The sequence below is a fragment of the Orcinus orca genome, chromosome 6 (genome assembly GCF_937001465.1).
Source record: "Orcinus orca chromosome 6, mOrcOrc1.1, whole genome shotgun sequence".
Classification (NCBI taxonomy): Eukaryota; Metazoa; Chordata; class Mammalia; order Artiodactyla; family Delphinidae; genus Orcinus; species Orcinus orca.
The window spans coordinates 17622347-17647229 of record NC_064564.1 but is presented as its reverse complement, the minus strand read 5'-3'; the positions used below and the strand labels follow the sequence as shown (position 1 = coordinate 17647229).

The window sequence follows — 24883 nt, the reverse complement described above, 5'->3', positions numbered from 1 at the left end:
TAAAGTGCTTGTAATTAGGGTTCCCAAAGGAGAGGAGAGATTGGAAGGAACAGGAAAAAAATATTTGCAAAATAATGGCTGAAAAATGTCCAAATTTGATAGAATTATTAACCCACTGATCCTAAAGTTCAACATATTCCCAGCACAAGAAACATAAAGAAAAATACACAAAGCTTAAAATCAACAATGAATGGCCTAAAAGGAGCCAGAGAGAAAAAGACATGTGACATAAGAAGAACAAATATAAGAGGCAGCAGATTTCTGGTTGGAAACTATGCGAGCGAGCCAGAAGGCAGTGCAGCAACATCTTTTAAAGATGTATTTAACTACTTGGAGCAAAAAACCAAAAATAACCTGTCAAACTAGAATTCTCTATCTAGTGAGACCATCTTTCAAAAGAAAAGGTGGAAATAAAGGCTTTTTCAGACATAACAAAAGTTGAAATAATTCATTACCATAACAGGTTGGCATTAGACGAAGTGTTGAAAAGGAAGCCCTTTAGTCAGAAGGAAAATAGTTCTGCAGGAAAATCTGCGTCTACACAGAGGAATGAAGAGCACTGAAAATGCTAAGTATGTGGGCAAATGTAACAGACTTCTTTTTAATTAGTCTCCATAAAGGATAATTATTCAAAGCAAGAGTAACAACAATATTTTGTTTGGTTTATAACCTAGGTAAGTAAAATATACAACCAAATTAACATGGCATAAAGGTTGGGAGGGGTTCTTAGGCTATAAACAAAGTGGAATAAGTTAAAAGATGTGTGCTGTAAACCCTAAGCCACTATAAAGTAACAAAAGATGTGTGGGATGCAGGTAAAGCAGTGCTTAGAGGAAAATTTCTAAAAATTAATGCCTGTATTTGAAAATAATAGAGGTCTCCAATTAATGATCTCAGCTTCCACTTTAAGAAACTAGAAAAAGAAAAGCAAATTGAAACCAAACTAAGAAGAGGAAAGGAAGTAATAAAGATAAGTGTAGAAATCAATGAAATAGAAAACAGAAAAACAATAGAGACAAATCATTGAAATCAGAAGGTTTTGCTGCAGAAAATAATAGTAAACTTCTAATCAGACTGTTCAGGACAAAAGGAGAGGATACTCATTAGCAATATAAGGAATAAGGGAGGTGACATAATTACATATCTTAATAATACTAAAAGGATCATAAAAGAATATTATGAACAACTTTATTTTATGCCAATAAATTCAACAACTTAAGCTACATTCCTTGAAAGACACAAGCTATCAATCTCACTCAAGAAGAAATAGGTGGTCTCGTTAGCTCTATATCAACTAAGGAAATTTAAATTGTAACCTTCTCACAAAGAAAACTGCATGTGCAGATGATTTTACTAATGAATTCTACCAAACATTTAAGGAAGATACAATACTAATTCTGCATACATTCTTCCAAACAAATTGAGTTGGGAATGCTTCCCAACTCATCAATGTCAGCAGTAGCCTGATACCATAATCAGACATTATGAGAGAAGAAAACTACAGTCCAGTATCCTCACAAACGTACTAACATACTAACTAAAAAGAGAATAAATACATTATGACCAAGTGAGATTTTACCCCCAAAATGCAAGGTTGGTTTATTTGAAAGCCAGTCTGCAGAGTTCACCATATTAACAGGGTAAAACAGAAAAACTCTATGGTCATCTCAGCAGATGGAGAAAAAGCATCTGACAAAATCCAGCATTCATTTCAGATTAAAAACTCTGAGCAAATTGGTGAGAAAAAATAATTTTTTCAACCTGACAGATCTTATCTATGAAAAATTAACAGCTACCATTATACTGGCTGGGGGAAAGAAAAGATTTGACATCTGCATTTATATTTACCCTTAAGGTCTCCTGAATAATACTGTAATGTTTGGTTGTGTTTATTAATGAATTTTCTTACTTTACTGGCGTTAGGATATGGGATTTTAAATAAGCCAAAAAGTAACTTATTAGTGGATCATCATGACTACTTTCACTTTTTAAAAATTATTATTATATTTTTAATTGTTATTTTGGTGGGTTGTAGTTAGTAAGCATGGTTTCCTTAAATACGATTGGTAAATATTATAAAACATTTATTTTTCTATCCAGTATCTTGTTTTTGCTCTTTTTTTGGTTAATCTTTTATTTCCCATCTTTATGCTTATTACAGTTCCTCCTACAAAAATAAGTACGTATTATTTTCTTATGGGCACATTATTTCTATGTCCACTGGATTTAAAGATATCTAATTTCTACTTTTTTCTTTGTTTAGGAAAACATAGAACCTCTTCAGGTATCATTTGCAGGTCTCAGTCCTCTTAGTAAGTCTTCAATCTCTGAGACTCTTTCAGGTAGTAACTTTGGCTTATCTAAAAATCATAAATGTCATTTTAAATATGTGTATATATGAAAATCACCTTATTTTAAAATTTTTATTTTTATTATGATCGTACTTGATTTTTCAAAAACTCAAATCGTGTAGAAAAGCTTACAAGAAGTCTCTTATCCATCCCTTTCCATCCCAAGTCCATACTTTATAATCACCCACATTTAACTTCCTCTGATGGGTAGCCGCATTTTTCAAGTCACTGCAAGTAGTGGAGTTGCCCTCTCAACACTTAAGGATTGACAGTAGGCTCCTTTTCAGGTTGCACAATTGAAATGATATGAATCCTAAGCGTCATTTTTGATTACACAAAATTGTTCATCAACATCAACATGGCATTTTGTGCATATGTACTTTCTGAGGTCTCTAGTTTTTTTTATGATCATGACAAGGCAACAAAGATCTCTCTGTGCTTTCCTGACAAACCAGGACTTGGCCAGCAAATGTCACGGGCAAAGCACTTGCAATGGAACCATTATTCACGTCTCTCCCCTGGTCGAAATCCTTTAATGGATCACCAACACATCTTGTTGGCTCTAGGACACAAACCAAGCTCATTAGCACAGAATCCAAGACATGGAGTGTTAAGTTAGAGCTAAATTGGAAGTACAGCCTGTCATCTTCCAAAGCTTATGCTCTTTGACAGGTTATACTGCCTTTTATTTATACCGTTCAAAGTGACCAAATTAAAATTTTTTGAACTTTGTGAAATTAAAGTATTTTCATGTTTTTAAAAATGTTTTTGAAATCTCAAAATTTATTTCTCCTGGTAATATGTTCAGATATGGTAGGATACTAAAAGCAAAATTGGTATCCAAAAGAGCATCCAGTGTGTCCAATAGATGATGGATCTTACAGCTTTTGTTAGCTACCCTAATTTTGCTGTGTCTTGCTCATCAGGCACTGATACCTTTGCCTCTTCAAATAACCACGAGAAAATAGCCTCCTGTAAAGTTGGTAGAACAACGCGGACCTCTAACAGAAGAAGTGTAAGTGTTTGTATTTGGCACAATGTATCTGTTTTTAAATCTTGCACTAGATTTTTCTCTGTTTTCATGATCAAATGCTTTATCAGTTAAATCTTGGTTTAATCAATGTGTTAAGAACTAATACCATATCCTACCTATCATGTAAGCCAGGATAATGCTGTTTTCCTGATTTGATTTTAATTAATTCTGTTAGAAGAAAAATACAATAAACGAGGTGCTTTCAGAGTGTGTGTTCATGTGGAAGGTAGTCTGTTTAGAAAGTTTATTTGGGATCTGTGTGGTTTTATGAGTTATATCCAAGTGCAAAGTGGAGAAGAGTTGCATGTTTTTTTTTTAATTTTTAAATTTAATTTAATTTTTTTATACAGCAGGTTCTTATTAGTTATCTATTTTATACATATTAGTGTATATATGTCAATCCCAATCTCCCAATTCATCCCAACCCCCTCCACCACCACCCACCGGCTTTCCCCCCTTGATGTCCATACATTTGTTCTCCAGAGTCACATGTATTAACAGTCAGAAAGTGCCATAAATATAACTTTTTCAAAAACTACCTTCAGTTGTTTTCAGTGTGAGCATAACTCCCATCGAATGCATGTCTTTTGCGATTTTATTAAATTAGATGAACTTGGATTTTTATCTATAGCATCACAGTGCATAAACATATAGCATACTGATATTTTTTTCACTGATACTGTTGATGGTAAACCCAGAAGTCAAACTTAGATAATCTGACGGTTCATGATTTTTCCCCCTATAACCCATCAGTAGTTAGGTGCTACATTGTAGATGTTCAGTAAATATTTGATGAATGAATAAGACAGTGATTCTTTTTTATTTTTTATTTTCAAAAATTTTATTGAACTATAGTTGATTTACAATGTGCAGCAAAGTGATTCAGTTATACATATGTATATTTTTTTCATATTCTTTTCCATTATGTTTGATCTCAGGATATTGAATATAGTTGCCTGTGCTATACAGTAGGACCTTGTTGTTTATCCATCCTATATATAATAGTTTGCACCTAAAACAACGATTCTTAAGTTGTTTTTTTCTCTTCCATAAAATAGTAGGACAGAGTGCATATGCTTCTGGGTCAAAGTTTGATCAGAAATCAGAAATTACTATTTCCCTCTTTTGAATGTGACTTGGTTAAAATACTTCTAATGGAATTTGTGAATTAAGCGGAAATGGGATGTAAAATGGTAGAATCCGCAGGGAAGGGAAAAGAAATGTGAGAGACACTCATGAAAATGTAACTGACTGTTTTATGGTAGCCCTGCTTTTAATTTTCTTTATAGCAGTTGATCAGTTTTTCAGAAGAGAGTGTTTGCAACTTATTTAATACAGAAGCTCAGCCTTATAAAGAAAAGAAAATTAATAGGAGGAAGTCTCAAGAAAGCAATCGCGCAGACAGAGCACTTCCTAGAAAGAATCAGGTGAGTGTGTGTTTAAAGATGTAATAAAGAGTAGAAGTGGTGCATTTCTTTGTTGTATGGTTAGGAAAACCCAGAAACAAAATTTTTCCTAGTTGGCCTTGGACCAAGAGTATTAAAATCATCTTATTGTAGAATCGAAAGGGCCATAAGAGATTATATACTCAATTATGAATTACCCGAGGGCCATTTTTGCATTTTCTTCATTGGGTTACATACACCCAGCACAGGGAATCATGGGCACTCAAATGTGGAATTGATTCTTATCTTCGAATCTGATCTAATCTAACCTCACCCTCTTTGGGGAATCCTCTGATTTCTTAGGGATGCAAGTGCCATCTGCCTCTTGTATGACTTTGCTACTGCCAGTGGCGGGTTGGATGTTCTCCCCGTATTGCAGGAAGAATTTAGAAACTAGCTCTGTCTTCCTCCACACTCAGAGGCCTGTGCCGGCTCGTGACGCCACCGCCTCTTTGTGGATAGCAGATCTAGCACCTTGACCCAGGTCCTGGTGTTGCCCTCCGCTTCACTGAGCTGGACCGTCCCCTGCCATACCCTACAGCTTGTTGGTATCCAAGACCTTCCCAGTTTTAATAATACACATTTATATGTCCCCCCACTCTCCGACCCCAGCCTCCTATCCATCCAGTGTTCTCATGCCATCTTACTCATGCCTCTTCTAGTATTAACTCTTCAGCTTTCAGAGATCCTTTAACTTCCTGTGTTTCCTTATTCATCCTAAGCTGTCTTCAGCTGTTTTCAACACTCTTGTCCATTATCTTGGGTCTTCATCCCTTTCATTCTGCTCCCACCCTGGATTAATGCACCATTATCCCCTTTCCCATCCAACACTGTTGCTGGAGAGACCCACAGAGGCTGCTACAGAGTCACTGTTTCAGATACTATTAGAAGTCAGGCCTCTTTTGCCACCAGTTTGCCACTTCACTTTCATTATTTTTCCAAGGCATTTAATAACCTAGTGACTAAAATCCAGTGCATCCTTAGAGGTCTTGTTCACAGCATTTGACATAACTGAGAATTGTCCTATGTGGTCTCTGTTAAAGATTTGTTTTCTTCTGCCCATTCCTAAATGTTTATGTTACCCAGAGTTCTACTCTTTGTCTTTCGAAATGGCTTTATTTTCTGGGTGGTTTCATACGCAGCACGGTTGACGACTCCCAAATCTTTCCCATCTGTTAACATAGGTTCAACTACCTACTAGGCATCTTTTCTTAGACCACCCTGCAAACATCTCAAAACTCAACATTTCCAAAACCAAACTTACCCATTTCACCCCAGCACACACACACCCAAAACAGCAAATTTCCCTCCTGATTCATGAACCAAAAAGTGTTGCCTCACTTGGTTTAAACACTGCACAAACATCCCCAAGTCGGCAGAGCCAGAAGAAACCGGATGTTGTCCTGGTTCAGTTTCTTCTTTAGGTCACACACTCCTTTGAAAGATCCTCTTGCTGAAAAAAAATACACATCAGTTGAAAATATGCATACGTCTTAGATCATGGCATTAGAGACTGGGTTCCTTCCTGCTCTCTACAAAACACTGTTACAAAGAAGGTCCACCTACTTCTTCACATGAAACTAATAGCCAGAAAGTTCAAGAAGGGTTGACCATTAAGTTTTGCCCCAACCCCTCCCAGGACCCCACTGAGCCAAAATAATTGATGTAATAGAAGGAATAGGCTTGGAATAGCGATGAGAAGAGGAAGGGGGTGAGGAGGGGTATTCAGCAACCGACAACAGCCTTCAGTGAATTTCTGGAAGACAAGCAGATGGGAGCGGGTTGACAGATAAAAGAGGGGGAAAGGTTTACAGCCCAGAATGTGCTGGGGGGGAGGGAGAGCCAGCCTGCTTATGGGAATCCCGAGGAACTCTGGGCCCAGTATTGGCAGGTCCAGTGGTGCTGAGAGTGAGAAGTGGTAGTGGAAACGGATTAATTGAAGTCCTGTATGTGAAACAATTTGCGCCGGTTTGCCCCGCACTCCCTCTCCCATCCTGAAGTTCAGAACAGGGGTTGTCACCTGAATGTTCTCATTCTGGCATTTGGAAGTTCCCACAGTCTGGACAGCCAGCTCGTTTCCCTAAAGCAAAGCCTGCGGTTGACCCTCTCCATCTGCCCTGCCCTGTGTTGCACAGAGTTCCTGGTAGAATTCCCATGCAAGAAAGAGGCTGAGCTGGAAAGCAGAGGAAACCCATTACCAGTTTAGCCAGTATCTTCTTAAGTAAGAGTCAGATAACTGAGTAGAACCAAGAGCATCAAAGACCAATGTTAGTAAGTTTGAAAAACTGACCCCCAGAGAGAAAGGTTATTCAGAAAATGGAAAGAAACTCCGTGAAAGTAAATATTCTGATATATTCATATTTCAGAAAATATTATCTGCAGAAAACTAAGAAGCGGGGGATGCTATGAAAAAGGAGCAGAGAAAGAAAGGTTTGTAAAAATATATAAAACTTGGTAGTTGGACTAGAGAATAAAGTTAAGGAAAGTTAAGGGAGGACAAGAGAATGATAGACTAGTAAGAACAGACATGGAAGACCAATCTAGGAGACTTCGTTGGAATCTCAGAATGAGAAAATGGAATGGAAGGAAGTTATCAGAATAAAAGGGAGCGTTTCCCAGAGCTGAAGAAAAGAGTCTTCAAGTTAAAAGGTCCTACTGAATTCCTAGAACCAAGAGAAAAGACCACAACTTCGACATGTCAGTGTGAAACTGAACAATAAGGATAATGAGAACAGTGGACTTTTCCTACCAGGAAACAAGGATCGGAGTGGTATCAAGTGTGACAGCAGTCTGAACACTGAAAGAGAATTCAACAGGACATTTAAAGCTTTGAAAGAAACTTAATTTAAGCGCAATATTCTGTATCCAGCCAAATTCAATTACTGTGAAAGACACTCAAGAGATGTGTTTTTTGGTTTTTTTGTTTTTTAATATTACTGGAGGGAGATACACTCTAGCAAAATGAGGAAGTAAGCTTGAGAATCCAGGACACAGTGGGTCTAATAGCACAGGAGAGGAGTGCCGTAGAAATCTCTGATTATAGCTGTTCAGTCAGCCTAGAAGAGCAATCAGGCCAAATTTGAGCAAGAGAAGGGTGCTCCAGGGAGGAGGTCTCTGGAGGGAAAAACAAAAAGACCTATGATTGAGCAAATGGAAGATGTGCCATATGAGAAGAAAAAGAGGGGCTTCCCTGGTGGTCCAGTGGCTAAGACTCCATGCTCCCAGTGCAGGGGGCCCGGGTTCGATCCCTGCTCAGGGAACTAGATCCCACGTGCTGCAACTAAGAGTTTGAATACCGCAACTAAAGATCCTGCACGCGGCAGTGAAGATCCCACGTGCTGCAGCTAAGACCCGACACAGCCTAATTAATTAATTAATTAATTTTTTTAAAAAAAAACGGGAGAAAAAGAAAGGTCATTCTATACCATTCCAAAGAAAAGTCTGAATGCAAGAGTTTTGGAGCGAATATGAAGCAAACTTTAGTAAGTGTGATTTCAAGCAACAATGGGGTGTAAGGAAAAGGATATTTTGTAGTATTAGGAATCATGTACAGGAGGCGCCAGAGGAAAGAGAAGGAATCAGAGCTCTGTCCTGTAAGCACTATGGCTGTTTTTAAAATTATCATCTTGCAAATTAGGGGTTCAAGATATACTTTTTTTAAGTTCTTAAAAAGAAATAGAAATGTAAATTCAAAGGTAACCAAGAGAAGAAGCAAAACTAACATAGGGAAGAGGAAGGTTTAGTTTAAGTAAGTGATAGCCTCATGGTTTATGGTAAGGAGGCAGCAGAGATCTGTACTGTATCGTAGGCTGAAATGTGCTGAGAGAGAGATCTTAAGTGTTCTCACCACACACACACACACACACACACACACAAATAGTCACTATGTGAGGTGATGGATGTGTTTATTAACTTGACTGTGATAATCATTTTATAATGTATACATATATTAAATCATGTGCACCTTAAGTCATGTGAAATCTAAATAAATACAATTTTTATTTGTCAATCATACCTTAATAAAGCTGGAAAAGTTTTGAAAATAAAATTGCTAACTTGGAAGTAGCAGTAGAATTCATAAGCATGAATTCCTTTATAACCTAGAAATGGAAAAAGTTTACAAAATATGACTCAAAAACCAGAAACAGTGAGGTCAAAGATTGGTAGATTTTGCTCCATTTGACCCAAACAGCATGGAGCGTGCATGGGGGAAAAGCTCCGTAAGAAAATTTAAAAGACAAAGGACAAACTTGGAAAAAAGTTTTTGTAATTCGTATCAAAATCTCCAAGAGATTTTTGTTCACAAAATTGGAAGGGCCCTTAAACATGGAAAACATGTTCAGACTCGCTCATCATAAGAGAACTGCGAGTCTAACATGCATTGAGATACCGTTTCTTACCATTTTTGATTAGCAAAAATCCAGAAGTTTGACAGCATACTTTGCTGGTGAGGCTGGGGAGAGATAGGCACGCTTGTACATTTTCTGGTAGTGTGAATCTCTGTGGAGGGCAATTTGGCAATATCAAGCCAAATTAAATATTTTCATTTACCCTTTGACCCAGCAATTCCATTTCTAGGAATCTGTCACAAAGATCTAATGACAAAAATACAAAAAGGCGTATGTACAAAGTTAGTTATTGCAACACTGTAATGCAAAAGATTAACAAACCAAATGTCCATCAGATGTCCACGAGACTGGTTGAATAAACTGGTGTGGTCACAAAATGAGTCTTTTGTAGATGTAGAAAATAGCAGAGAAACGATCCAAACCGCTATGCAGTGATGCTAGGATGTATTTACTGTTAAGTGAAAAAAAACAAGTTGTAAGCTACCTGGTGTGGGATAAATTGTGTTCCCAGAAGGCATGCGTTGGAGCCGACACCCCAGTATCTCAGAATGTGACTGTGTTTGGAGATAGGGCCTCCTCAGAGGTGATTAGGTTAATAAATGAGGCCCTTAGGTGGTTCCTAGCCCCAATCCAATCTGATTGGTGTCCTTATAAGAGGAAATTTGGACACAAAGGGTGATGCCTGGGGGGGCACAGACAGGGAGAAGAGGCAGCAGGAGAGTGGCCATCTGTATGCGCATGGGAGAGGCCTCAGGGGAGGCCAGTCCTGTCAGCACCTCCATCTTGGACTTACTGCCTCCAGAATTGTGAGAAGATAAATTAATATTGTTTAAGCCACCCAGCCTCTGGTGTTTTGTTATGGCAGCTAATATGGCAAACTCATATGTTACCTTTTATCTAAGGAAGTAGGGAGCATTTAAAAAAAGGTATATATCGGGCTTCCCTGGTGGCGCAGTGGTTGAGAGTCCGCCTGCCGATGCAGGGGACACGGGTTCGTGCCCCGGTCCGGGAAGATCCCACATGCCGCGGAGCGGCTGGGCCCGTGAGCCATGGCCACTGAGCCTGCGCGTCCGGAGCCTGTGCTCCGCAACCAGAGGGCCCGCGTACCGCAGAAAAAAAAAAAAAATGTATATATCAATACACATATATATAATCTTAAACACTACAAAAAAAGGGGGAGAATAGGCCAAAGACAAAATAAACTGGTTACCTGTCAGGAGAAGAGACAGAGGAGGGAACAGGAAGGAATGAAGGCTAGATTTCCTTGAATGTGTTTTTTACTTTTGACTTGGAACTGTGTAAATGTTCTGCGTGACTATGGAACCATTATAGCTCAATTTAAAAAAATTGAAAACAAAATGAAACATGTAACTATATCAAGTCGGTGGCTTAACCTCATAGAGTTTTTTCAAATCAGAAGTTTGAAAAGTCCAAATGGGATGTATCCTAAGGACAAAAATAACTGCACAAAAAGTGTAAACAGTTATGAAATACTCACTGATAGAAGAATTCAATCTAGAATGAATCAAGTAAGCAGGGTTTTGTGGGGATGATTTTTACTGTCATTAGGAATCAAGACTCTTCACTAGAGACAAGATAAAATTGAAATCAAATTCAAAACCTTGTTAGGCTAAATTTGAATTGGAAATATCACGAACACGTGCTTTTACCCATTTAAAATAATTTTCTAGCTCTGTCTGTTGGTAAGGCATAGAAGCACTGAGCATCCTTTGTACCTATGTTACCATCTCTACCATTTCAACTAAAAGGGATCAGCGTTACCTTAGTGAAATGGCTGCTTTCAGATTTACAACGGCAAAAGTAGAAAATGAGCCCAGGTCTGGACCAGTGTGCGAGCAAGGAAGCCACGTTAAAGGACACAAAATCATTCCAAAGGGGCTTCCGCTGACCAAAGATAGGACAGTGTGACCATCAGAGATAACGATTGCAATGGATTAAAACACTGGCATCAAATATGAAAAACCAATTTCCTCATAATTAAAAACTAACAGCAAAACTTAAAGGCCACCTTAGAAACTGTCTAGGGCATCAACTCTTTTATTTTCAGGGTTTTTGTTTTTCTTGGAAAGTGGAAAATAAAATTTGAGCTCTATTTCAAGTAAACAAATAACTGATAAGGGAAGATTCTTTATCGAAGAATTTTCACTAATCAAAAAGACCTGTTCACAAAAGCTGTTGGATGTTAGGTAGAAGCCAGTGGGGGAGCCAAAGGTAATGGATGGATGGGACTGGACACTTGAGAGCACTGGCCATTCATAACACCACACAAGGAGAGAATATGAGCCTCCTGGTGCAGTGAGGACCTCGATAATCTTCCATGAGATGGTCTTTCCAACAAGCATGAAAGCTGAATAGAATCAAGCCTGGATCTAATGACCAGTGGATAGGAAATACCAGGGGGTGGAGGAACATAAAAACACACATGATTGCAGTTGCCCAAATCCAGAGCTTCTCAGCTACTACAGGATAAATGCCTCAGAACATTCACCAAATAACAAGGGGGAAAAAAAGAGCCATAGATCAAAGGAAATCCATCAACCAAGTGGCATGTGTGGAGACCTTGTTGGGATCCTGACTTGAACAATTGTAAAAAGACAATTAGGGACAAATTAGAGAAGTTTGAACTCTGAGGAAATATTAGGGAAAACTGCCTATCATTGTTTTTGCATCTAAATTTTTATTTTGATATTGTGTTTTCGAGATGCATTCTATCGCAAGAAGAATTAGAAAGATCCCAGACACCCTTTGCCCAGCTCCCCACAATGGTGACATCTTGTAAAACCATTATACAGTATCACAGTAGTACAATATTAAAATACAGTCGAGATGCAGGACATTTCCAGCGCTGCAAAGATCTCTTCTGGTCTGCAGCTGTGTCCACTTCCCACTGTCAACCCCCACCTTAACCCGTGGCAACCACTAATCTGTTCTCCATTTCTTTCATTTTGTCATTTCAAGAATATTTTGTAAGTGGAATCACACACTGTGTAACCTTTTGGGACTGGCTTTTTTCACTCAGCAGCATTCTCTGGAGATTTGTCCAGATTTGTGTGTATCAGTAGTTCCTTTTATTGCTGACTAGTATTTGTCATTGTTATAAAAAGAAAAAAGTAATCATTTCACTATATATCTATCTATCTCAAGTCATTACCTTGTATACCTTAAACTTACATATGTCAATTATATCTCAAAGCTGGAAAAGAAATAAAACTCCATTGTAAAAGAGGAAAAAAATCAACAATAAAATACAATGGCAGGGCTTCCCTGGTGGCGCAATGGTTGAGAGTCCGCCTGCTGATGCAGGGGACACGGGTTCGTGCCCCGGTCTGGGAAGATCCCACATGTCACGGAGCAGCTAGGCCCGTGAGCCATGGCCACTGAGCCTGCGCGTCCGGAGCCTGTGCTCCACAATGGGAGAGGCCACAACAGTGAGAGGCCCGCGTACAGCAAAAAAAAAAATAATAAAAAAAAATACAATGCCAGGTAATAAAATGTTTCACTTTTTTGGTGGAAAAAAAAAAGAAGTCCTTATCTCTTAGAGATACTGTAGGATCTTTAGATGAGATGATGTAATGTCTGGGATTTGCTTTAAAATAATCTGAGGGAAGGGGCTTATATATGAATCATGATTTCCATGTGTTAGTAATTATAAGAGCTAATTGTTGGGTATGTGGGGTTCAAGATACTATTCTATTTTTGGGGTGTTGGAAATTTTCTGTTATTAAACATTAAAAATACAGCAATCTGGGGCTTCCCTGGTGACGCATTGGTTGGGAATCCACCTGCCAATGCAGGGGACACGGGTTCGAGCCCTGGTCTGGGAAGATCCCACATGCTGCGGAGCAGCTGAGCCCGTGCACCACAACTACTGAGCCTGCACTCTAGAGCCCGTGAGCCACAACTACTGAAGCCGGTGTGCCTAGAGCCCGTGCTCCACAACAAGAGAAGCCAATGCAGTGAGAAGCCCGTGCACCGCAACGAAGAGTAGACCCCGCTCGCCGCAGCTAGAAAAAGTCCACACGCAGCAACGAAGACCCAATGCAGCCAAAAATAAATAAATAAGTATATATATATATATTAAAAAAAAATACAGCAATCTCAGCCCCTTATTTAGAGAGATGGAGCCAGCCACAAGAACTAAAAATGGACCATTAAATAAGTGAATGGCAGGGACAGGGAAATGTTTGCTTTTCACCAGAAGCTTTCCTGTTCAGTTTGATGTGTTGCCATGTACATTAATTATTTTTAAATAATTTTAAAGCTACTCTCAGAAAACAGTTTGACTTAATTGTGAAAATAACACGAGAAGTAAGCATTTACTTCTGTTGCATGACCTCCTCCACTGTATGAGAAGAAATACTGGTGATTTGGGAGTAAATAGAAACCTTTTAGGTATAATATCTTCAGTTGTCCTTTGTCTCCTCCAAGTCATAAACCAGTCTCATTATTTCTAGATCACGGGGCTCCCCGAGGATTCCAATCACACATGGCTTCTCTTGTTTATTACAGTCTCAGCAAGGCTTTTTGTATTGGAGTAAATTCAAATTTTACTCCAATAAGGTTGATAAGGTTCTAGCCTTTGCAGATGCAACCTTCTCGTGGATAAGAAGCGTTGCTAGATATATTTTCATGACAGACCACAGGTGCTTTCATCTTTTTTCTTTTTGGGTGGTGTCCTCCTGGCCCATGACCATGAAAAAAATAATATTAGTCTTTCATAATGGTTAGCAAATTTTATGAAGTTTGTACCTTTTTTTTTTACAATCATTCATTCATTTGTTCACGTATGTTTGTTGAGAAGCCACTAAGTGCCAGGTGCTGTTGCAGGTGCTTTTGCAGTTAAGGTAAACAGAGGTTTCCAAAATCCTGCTAAAAGGGTATTTACCTGAGCTATGAATCAGAAACTGTTCTGGAGGTTATAACCTGATGACATTGATCATAGTATATTAACCAACCTACTAGGGCCTGGGTCACACAGTAATACTAAGCATAATTTAGTATTAAAAATATTTTTCTCCATATCAATACTCAAAATAGTAAGAAGGAATTTAAAAGAAAAAGAATAGCTAACACGTAGTCCTTACCATCAATCAAGCCATACTACCCATTTCACATATATTAACATATTTAATACTCACCACAACTTTCTGTGGTATGTGCTTTTGTGGTTCCCATTTTGCAGATGAGAAGAATGAGGTACAGAGAGGTGAGGTAACTTGCCTAAGATTATAAAGCCGTAAAGTGGCAGGGTCAGGATTTGAACCGAAGGTGACTAACACGAAGCCAAATGTTTCTCTCTTGCAGTTCATCTGTGGAGCCCAAGTCAAGATTTTTCTCTTTGCTTCCATTTACATTGTCCATGCTGTTATTTTCCCAACTGTTTCTTGGAAGTCAACAGATGTTCCCTGAAAAAAATGTTTCGTGGAAAAATATTTAGCCCAGCATTTTTCTAACATATATAGAGGTTATTTATACCGAGGACTTCTTAGAGGATTTAACGTTAAGTGTATATTGTAAATCACTAAGAGGAACATTTATCTTGTACAGTTCTAAAATTATTTTTCCATGGAATGTTTTTTCTTGTTTTGTTTTTGCAGGATATCTATAAATATCTCAAGGAACTTACAGTTTTGTGCCACTTCTGTGCTCTTGAATATCTTCCACACCATTAGTTTCTGTGCTGTCACCCAAACGATCTTTCTTAAATGCAAACTCAGATATCACTCTCTAAATCACCATGTGGTGAACCCTCGTGGCTGTCAGGCTCATACTTACTGCAGAGCAGGGCCCTGCTTGCTTTGTTGGCCTCTTCTGCCACTTCTCTGTGGGTTCACTGACCATGCACAGCTAACTGCAGTTCCCCCTTTGCTCTGTGCCACCTCCCTCGGACCTGTTCCGTATGCCATTCTCTTTCCTTTGAAAAGCCCTTCTGTGCCACTGTCATCCTCAACCAAAACAGTTCTCACTTGTTGGAAGACTTGGCCTAGACATTCCATTTCCTGTGGAGCCTGTCTTGAAAACCTCCCGTAGGCCAGGTCTCCGTGTTCTCAATCTGTGTAGAGCCTGTCCTGGTCTGTATGTATTAAAATTAGACCAAGAGTTCCCTAAAGACCACTTCCTGTTTGTTTTTATATCTCATACCTAGCAAATTATTACCTGCACATAGCAGTTTCTCAGTAAATCTTTGAATGGATGCCATTTTCCAGAAGCTGTAATTGTTAACAGTGTGTTCCTTATGTTGACCTAAAATCTGGTTCTTTCCAATATTATGACGTTGAATATATTTCATTTTTGCTCATAACAACCTATTATTTCAATACAGTGTTTGAGTTTCCCTCAAGACTTCTCCATATGAAACTTTTTTTTAACATAGAACATGAGTGCTCAGTTACTGACATGCAGTCAGAATTGAATTGAATACTGCATTCCAGATGTTATTAAAACAGTTTTAATTTTTATAGAAACCTATGTTTTCCATCAGTTATTACCAAACCTCTGTCCCTCATCTTCTACTTGTGCTTATTAAACTCTATCTTATTTTGACCTAGTCATTTTCATCTTGATTAGATCACCTGTTGTTTGAAGCAGCTTTGGGTTATCTTCAAATTTTATGTACACACCTGTGGTTTCTTCATCCAGATCTAGGAACAGAAAACAGTCTCCCCTAGTTTCCAATAGATAACTCATTCTAGGTTAATCCTGAGTCATCGTAACCACATCCTAGTTACAAATTCCTCATGTCTTAAGTCTGTCCAGTTCTACAACATCTCACCTATTTTTCACTTACCCAGAACTTACTTTGGCAAATGCTTTGTGGAAATATAGGCCATTACTCTACAATTTGTAAATTGAGTTCTGTTTCATATTTTATTTGACTTTGTGTAAGCTACCTAGCCCTTTAGCCCTGACTGAGATTCCTACAATTTTGAATGGAATAACTAGTCTTTAAGTTTTTTTTGTAAAAATTAGTTTGAGTCAACATTGTACATGGAGCTACATCTTTCTCAATTACAGTGTTTTAATACATTTTCTCAGGTTTTAAAAAGTTGCAGAAGGAAGAAAGCAAAGGGAAAGAAAAAAAGTGTTCAGAAGTCTTTATATGGGGAAAGAGACATTGCGTCTAAGAAGCCACTCCTGAGCCCTATTCCTGAGCTGCCTGAGGCATCTGAGACGCCGCTGGTTCCAAGCATCTGGAGGATGTGTTCAGGTAGCCTGGCCTTTTCCTGTTGTCGATATTGTATCTCTTCTCTCCTCCCTCTTTGTTGCTATTTCACTCTCTTTTTTCCCTTCTTCCCATTCATTGTGTAAAGAGTACATAAAATTAAAATAGCAACTTTCCCTCCTATTCCCACAAGAATTTTAAGTTAAAGAAGCTGTCGTTTGTAACTTTCACCTAGACCCTTTTCAGAACCTGTTGGACACTCTGGATCCTCCCCCCAGAAAAACTCAGGCACAAAATATTACATATAATTTTAGGGGAAAGAATTTCCTTTCACCCTGTTTCTTTTTGCTTTTTAAAGTGTTTTGGTAAAGTAAAATGAATTGTTTGGTGTTGTAATCCATCACTAAAAGTCAACAAGGTGGTGGCTCAGTAATAGGTATATCTTCTATGGATTAAGAATAAAAATTAAGGGCTTCCCTAGTGGCACAGTGGTTGAGAATTTGCCTGCTAATGCAGGGGACACGGGTTCGAGCCCTGGTCTGGGAAGATCCCACATGCCGCGGAGCAACTAGGCCCGTGAGCCACAACTACTGAGCCTGCGTGTCTGGAGCCTGTGCTCCGCAACAAGAGAGGCCACGACAGTGAGAGGCCCGCGCACCGTGATGAAGAATGGCCCCCTCTTGCCACAACTAGAGAAAGCCCTTGCACAGAAACAAAGACCCAACAAAAAGAAAAAGAAAAGAAAAATAAATAAATTAAAAGAAGGCTCAACATTTAAATAAATAAATAAATAAAATAAAACGAAAAAACCTTGCCCTCTGATGTTTCAGTAGAGTTGGCACTGCTAAGCATCTTCTAGAAATAACATTTATAAATTGAACTTGATTACTTGGAAAATTTTGTTTAAAAGGAAGATTAAGTCTGTTGGTATCCTGATTAGACAAAAATTGGATTGGAGTTGCATCTGGTTGGTAATGCTTGAGTTTAAATTGACTAAATCATGCTGAAAAGCTGGAGTATGTGTTCATTTCGTGTGTGAATTTTGTATGTAATCATTCTTAAGATAGCTGCCTTTGTCAATCACCACATATTTATAGCCTGCGTCCCATTTGCAGCATAGCACGTAGGATCTATCATAGATTCGAGGACGAATATGGTACATGCCATTATAGACTCTTGGCCTCTGCCTACTTGTTATTTCAGGAACGCCCAAAAGTTTAAACAAACACACGGCCACCCCACATAGACATATTCCTCCGGCCCCGGGGCTCCAGCAGAGGTGGAGCTGTCCTGCCCTAGCCTCTTTCTGTGCTACATCGTGGGACAGGACGTCGGCCACCCCACCTCTTTTAAATCTGGCCTGATGCTGCTTAGCCTTTAGGATTTAGTCATGCTGGCTGCCTTTCCAGGAAAACTCTTTGTTCACCTTATACCTTTACCACCTGGTTTATAACGATCTGTCCACCTCCCTCCCCTGCAAGTTGCCTTTCCCTTGAGACTTATTTTCGTTATATCTGTAGTTCCTAACAGTTTCCTTTTTTCCAAAGATACTTGAACAATGACTGCTAGTGTATATTTTACATCTTGCGTCTTATTAGAGAATTTCTTTTTAAAAATACATGAAACACTTTTTATCAGTAACCAATGGTTTCATCTGCTATGAGGGTCTAAAGCCATTCTCTCTCTTTCTCCCTTCTTTCCTCTCTATTTCTCTCTTCCTCCCTCCATCCCTTTCCCCTACCTTCCTTTTCTAGTATGTTAATTTCATGAAAAATACACGAATATCAATTTTTAAAGTTGTATAAAGAGCCCAGTTGACATATTGGTTGGTTGCTACCAAGGGCCCCCTGCCCTATGTTAATCTCTAGCTTTCTGTGACATGATTGTAAGTACCCAAATCCCGGATGTATATATACCTTTTCACACTGAAACGTTTTTTGTAGATTTTTGGCTCAGCTTATGTTTTATCTTTCAGTTTTTTTTTTTAAATAGTCTTTATTTTTTTATTTTTTTAATTATTTTTTTTTTTTTTTGCGGTACGCGGGCCTCTCACTGTTGTGGTCTCTCCCATTGCGGAGCACAGGCTCCGGACACGCAGGCTCAGCGGCCATGGCTCATGGGCCCAGCCGCTCCGCAGCATGTGGGATCTTCCTGGACTGGGGCACGAACCCGTGTCCCCTGCATCGGCAGGTGGACTCTCAACAGCTGCGCCACCAGGGAAGCCCTATCTTTCAGTTTTTATTTTGTTTAAAACATTTTTATACTCCTTTGACTGACCAATTAAAAACTTTATTATGTGAGATAATCAGAGAGATGGCTTCTAATAGTACTGAGATTTAGAACTCATAAAGCCTAGATTCACTTAGGCTGTGTTATGTGACTTTAAAACCTTGATGATGTGTTTTTCACCTGTGATGTGACACCGTGTGCCAGAAACACATGGCAGGGCCCACATGGCGTGTCTTCCTGAAGGGTGAATTATATTCAGAGATTGGCAGGGAAAGGGAGAGATTTCTAGCATATTGAAACAACCAGAGCTCTATTTGAGAGTTTGGTGCAGTTTAATGTTAATTTTTTAAACACTGGGCATAAGACTTGAGTGTCTTCAGAAGTACCTTTTTAGCTAAGTCCTCAAATTCCCCAGAATTCCAAGTTTTCTCTCTTCTATTTCAAGGGGGAACATTGATGGAAAAGTTTCAGAAGCATGATGTTGCCGATTTTCAGTAATTCATTTTTTGGGAGATAGGAAGTGTGTCTGCCTCATGCTAATTGACCTTGTAGAATGGGAAGCACATTAGAATAGAGGAAGCAATTTCAGATACAGTTCTCATTTCCATGGTCTCAGGTTATATGCTTTATTAATTCATGCATTAAGTACATATTTTCTTAACCTGTGGGGTGAGGAAGAACTGAAAGAGAAAGAACAATGACAGATGGGGACAAGTACAGGGTAGCATTTGTAGGTCTTGGCGATTTCTTTGAAAGCTTGACACACAGAATACAATTTGACACCTGTTTGATTTGCGAAAGTTTATTTTCACTGTTACTTTTTAATTCGATTTAAACTTATTTACATGCCCATAGATGATTTCAACTCAAATGAGGAACTTGAAGAAGTGAAGCTTCCGAAGAGAAATAATATTTTGCCCCAGAACCCAGAGGATTGGCAGATGGTTCGAGGCTTTAATAAATACGATGTGTCTGAATTCTGCAGCTCTGACATGAAAGGTTCTTCATCACTTATTAATGCTACTTTTGAGCAAGGTTCAAATACAAGTACTATAGAAATTAATGAAAACAAAAATATTCCAAAAGCAGCAATTAAGTTGGAAAGTGAAAACGAACTAAAAACTGAGACTGAGAATGAAAACAGCCATATTTCTTGTTCTTCTGTGACTGAAACACCCATTGTATCAGACAATCCAAAACCTGATTTTACCATGCAGTCCCAAGAACTTACTGCTGCTGGTCAAAATATGGAAAACCTTTTTCAAATCTTTAAAATCTCAGAAGATATAAACATCAAATGTGAAAACCAGGATGACTTTTTAGTCGTTCCAGAAGGAAAACTGCAGACCAAGCATTTAATGCCCGACTCACAAAAAGAATGTGATTGTTCAGAAGATGTCTTAATTGACCACTTGAAAGAAAGTCAAAGTCAAGGTGAGGATTTGGGAAGAAACTCCATAGCAAGTAGTCGTGGTGTGAGTTATAGAGAAAGGAAATACAGAAGACAGTCCATGGCTTGTTCTGATGGGCAAAGTTTACATTTGGAAAAAATCGAGAATCCCAAAGCTTCCTACAGTGTGAGCAGCTCTGTAGAAATTAGTTTAGAAAATTCCCAACTGTATAAAGATTTGTCTGACTCCATTGAGCAAACCTTTCAGAGAACAAAGAGTGAAACCAAAGTAAGACGCAGCACAAGGCTACAAAAAGGTTTGGAAAGTGAAGGGCTTGTGTGGATTTCCCTTCCATTGCCTCCCGCTTCCGGCATTTCCCAAAGAACCAAGAGGAGAACAATAGGTACATTTGACAGCAGAAGATTTGAGAACGGGTCCTCCAGGCAAAAACCTTGTGTGCTGCCCTCCACACCAGGTAAAGAAAACAGTGAGGGCTTTGCTGCTGCTGCTGCCAGTTTACCTGGGAGGAGACGGAAGAGCTTTTGTACATCTACACTTGCAGATCCTAAAAACACCACCCAGTCGAGAGGCTACAAAAGAACCACCTTTCTCAACCAGAAGGAAGCTCTCCAAGTGACGTCGGGAGAATCGGACATATCAGAGAACTAAAGCAGTAACTGACATTCCCTGCAGAACGTTTTGGCAAGAGAGAAGGTAACCAACCATTCATGCCTGAAAGATTCTTTCATCCAAGTTCCCATCCTTTGTTCAACCTCAGTGTTTTAAACGTTTCAAATAAAATTATTTGAGTAGAACCTACTTTTAAGTAGAAATAAGTGAATTTCTCCATCTTTCAAACTGAAAGCGTTGTTTTAAACATGTTCTCCCCACAAATGATAAAAGCTTTATTGGTATTCTGTTAAAAAGGATTGCTTTTAGACCTAACAGCATGTCTCTTAAGTTTTATTTCATGTTAGTACATATTTATCACTGAAGGTTTAGAGTTTCTGTTGTAAAAAAAGCATCTTTTAGAATTGACTTGTTATATCTGGATGAGAAGAGTGTTTTGTTTTGGTCTTTAACAAATTGTTAGAATTAATGTAACTTTATGAAAATTGAAGGTAATATAAGGTTGAAACTGTTAAAGAAAGTGGGGTGAGGTATGTTTTTATTTTAAAAGATTGCCCCCAAAAAACGGGTTAAAAATTTTAACAAGTAGGAAAGATGGAAATGATAAAATTTGGTTTTTTCCCTTTGGGGTTAAAGTTAAGAGAAGCTTTAATAATATACTTTGTCTCAAATAAAAATTTTATTTTAATAGATTAAAATCAAATCTTAAACATGGGATTTTGGAAAATTCTTTCAATAACCAGAATATTGCAAATCTGTCATTATAAAGTGAATACATAATTTAGAAATAACTAACATGAAAGCATTTTGACCTTCACACAACACTCTTGTATGCTTTGTGGGGTAGGAAGTAGGGGTTTGGTTTTTGGTGAAAATATAAGCAGTCTAGTTGAAGACTCATCTCCCAGATCATTCAGATTAGTCACAGGTAATTTGGGATTGAATTCATGGTTTTCCATTAAAAAAAAACATCCAGAAACTCACTTAAAAGACCCTAACAAATTGGTTTACTAACATGAAGCATGGTGGTAGGTTGCTGATTTCTTTTTTAGCATGGCATTTTCCAGCCTTTCTGACTTTTTATTTCACCATACCAAGAGCTAGTACTTGTTTTGGTTTGTCCAGTTAAGCTTCAGCAGTATATCCTATCACAGTTTTGGTGACAGCAGTTTGAAAATCCAAATTGCTATATTTTTAGAATTTGTGAATGCAAGTAAATCATTGTATCATTAAACAATTGTCTTTGAAATCCTTTAAATCATTAAACTCTCCTACTCCTGTGATAGCAGAAACATGTTAACAAATAGGGCTCTCTATAAATAACACAACAGGGAAGAAAGCTCCTGCTGGGCGCCCATTTCCCCTGCCTTAGATAGAGACTATTTGTTACCTTCTTGGCACCAATAGGTCTGGAACTCCTGCTGCTAAAGACTAATGTATTTTACATTAACACTCAAAGTGATCCCCAATTTCTCCTGCTAAAGGGTGGATTGTTTCAAAAATTCTTTTATCTTTACACGTAAATTATTTATGGGCTTTTCCCCCCATTTATAGTTTGGTACGGTTGGCAAATGTCTACCACTGAAAACAAACCAAAAAAAAAAAAACTTCTTATGAAGCTTTTTGGTTTTGGTCATTAAAAAAAAAAAAAAAAAAACTTTCAGAAACATACAATATTAGAGGGTTTTGTTTTTTAAAAATTTTTTGTTGTTTGTTCATAGGAAGGTTAAAATTACTGTTATTTTCTACCATTTTTACTGTATGATATATGATCTCAATGGTATTTGAATTTTCAGAATTTCACGTGCTTTGTTTTATTTCCCAAAAAGTGCTAGTGAGGATGAAGGAGACGTTTTGGTCTGTGATTTTTTTTGGTTGTGATTTTGTTTGGCTTGGTTTTTCCAAGGTAAAATTGTTCTCATTTTCAAGTATCTGCAGTTAGAAAGATAAACACTTTACAAGTTCTATTCGTTTTAAAATATTTCACTATGAATATTTTGTTGCTATCTGTAAATAACAAATGGGCTGTTTTCCTAAAAAGAAGTCTTGAGAAATCAAAACAACTTGGAGGTAGTTTTATCCACCATCTCATTTGTATCATAAAATTTGTGAAAAGTTAATGATTCCTGTATGTCATCAGGCTTGTGTGTTTTTAACTGTTTCTTTTCATTAATGGCTAAATCAAAAATTTGCCTTATCTTTTCTACCGCAGTAACCCTTGACATTTTGCCTTAGAATGGCTTCTACTTTTATCTTTTCCTGCTCCCATAGATTCTTGCTTGTTCCAGAAGATGGCAGCATGACATCTGAAGTTCTCATCCTGTGTGCACTACCTTAAACCAGGGCAGCGCTTCACTGTCGCTACGCGTGCTTCCCCTTAACTTTTATTTTCACTCATTTTTATTACAAAAGTCCTATGTGTCTACTGAAAAAAGTAGAGAACTGTGCATAATGAAAAAGTGTCTTCCCCCCACCGAATGCAAGCATCCTGCAGCTACACCTTTCTCTCCCCACCTTTCTAGGTGTCAACACCAGTAACAGCAGGCAAACCTCTTCCAGACCCTTTGCCTGTGTAAACATAGGTTTTGTTGTTTTCTAATGGGATCGCTCTATGTTCCATTTTGCAAGTTAAAAATTTTATTCAACATAATACCATTTTGGGGAGCCCTGGTGCCATTGCAGTCTTTTTAACCCCTGCATAGAATGATATAATTTGGATATCTATGATGTAGTTAGCCATCTCCCTACTGATGGATGCTAGTTGCCTCCAGTTTTTTGTAATTGAAAATTATGCCCCACTGGGCCTGCGTGACGATGTAAGATAAATTCCTTGAAATTAAAATTAAGTGGTTATTCGGTTCTTTTCTCTGGATCTGACCTGGCAAACACGTTGCTTCCATTTTCTCTCACTGAATGCCTCCACCCCCCAACACCCAGACTTCAGCTGTAGACCTGGCATAACAAGGAGGAAATACTTAATAATGCCTGATTTGTGCTTTGTATTGAAAGAGCTGTTGTTTTCCTTTTCCTTTTTAAAGTCAGGTTTATTGAGGTGTCATTCACCTACAGTAAAGTTTACCCTTTTAAGCCTAGCAGTTTGAATGTAACCATGACACCCCCGCCCCCAGTCAAGGAGTAGAACATCCTCATCACCCGGAAAGAAGTTTCGTCCTGCCTCTTTGCAGTCAGTCCCTCTCCCCCAACCCCAGCCCCTCACAATCACTCATCTGAGTTCTATCCTTATAGTCTTGCCTTTTCCAGAATGTCATATAAATGGAACCATACAGTGGGTATCCTTTTGTGTCTGCCTTTTTAAACTTCGCATAATGCTTTTGAGGTTCATCCGTGTTGTATAAGTGATCGGTTCCTGTTTGTTGCTAAGTAGTATTCCATTTTATGGATGTATCAACAGTTTATCCATTCACCAATTGATGGATATTTGGGTTGTTTCTATTTTCTGGCTATTATAAATAAAGCTGCTATAAACATTCACATATGGATCTTTTTTATAGACACATGTTTTCCTTTATCTTGGGTAAATACCTAGAAGTGGGATTCCTGGGACGTATGGCTGGGGTCTGTTTCAGTTTCTAAGAAACTGCCAAGCTTTTCCATAGCAGCTGCACCCGTTTGCATCCTCACCTGCAGCATATTGTTTCAGTTGCTCCACGATTTCATCATCACAAGGTGTTGTCAAGGCCTTGTTCCTCGTAGGCATTCTAGTAGGTGTGCAGTGGTATCTCAATGTGATTTTGGTGTGTTATTTCCCTAATGACGAATGATGTTGAACATCTTTGTTTTCCTGTGCTTATTTGCCATTCTTATATCCTCTTTATTGAAGCGTCCATTTAAACCTCTTGCCTATGTTTCCTTTTGTTGATATTGTTGTCTTGTTTTTGAGATGAAAGAGTTCTGTGTATATTTGGATATAGTTCTTTATTGGATATGTATCTTGCAAATATTTTTCCCCAGTCTGTGGCTTGTGTTTTTTCCTAGAGTGTCTTTTGAAAAGCAGATTTTAATTTTGATGTAGTCTAATTTATCCTTTTTTTTTTAATGGATCATACTTTTGTGTCCTAAGAAATCTTTGACTAACTCTAGGGTACAAAGATTTTCTCCTGAATTTCTTCTAGAAGTTTTAGAGTTTTAGCTCTCAGGTGTTAGATCCACTTTAAGTTTTGTACAATGTATGAGATGAAGTTGTTTTGGGTTTTTTTGTTTTTGTTTTTTTTGTGGTACATGGTCCTTTCACTGTTGTGGCCTCTCCCGTTG

General features: G+C 38.3%; 1 protein-coding gene across 7 annotated transcripts in view; it reads left to right on the top strand.

The window, feature by feature from the left end:
• CDCA2 (cell division cycle associated 2) overlaps positions 1-24103 on the top strand; it is a 52844-nt gene extending 28741 nt beyond the window's left edge. For 5 of the 7 annotated variants that reach the window (XM_033429781.2, XM_049710893.1, XM_049710892.1 and 2 more), the window contains 5 exons: positions 2264-2342; positions 3278-3366; positions 4674-4811; positions 16235-16406; positions 19446-24103. In XM_033429781.2, coding sequence (XP_033285672.1) covers positions 2264-2342; positions 3278-3366; positions 4674-4811; positions 16235-16406; positions 19446-20650 — 1683 coding nt within the window. In that variant the 3' untranslated portion in view covers positions 20651-24103. Of the gene's footprint in view, positions 1-2263; positions 2343-3277; positions 3367-4673; positions 4812-7195; positions 7260-16234; positions 16407-19445 lie in introns of those variants that run through there. The other 2 variants (XM_033429779.2, XM_033429782.2) reach the window with 2 other exon arrangements.
• Positions 24104-24883: the final 780 nt, after the last annotated feature.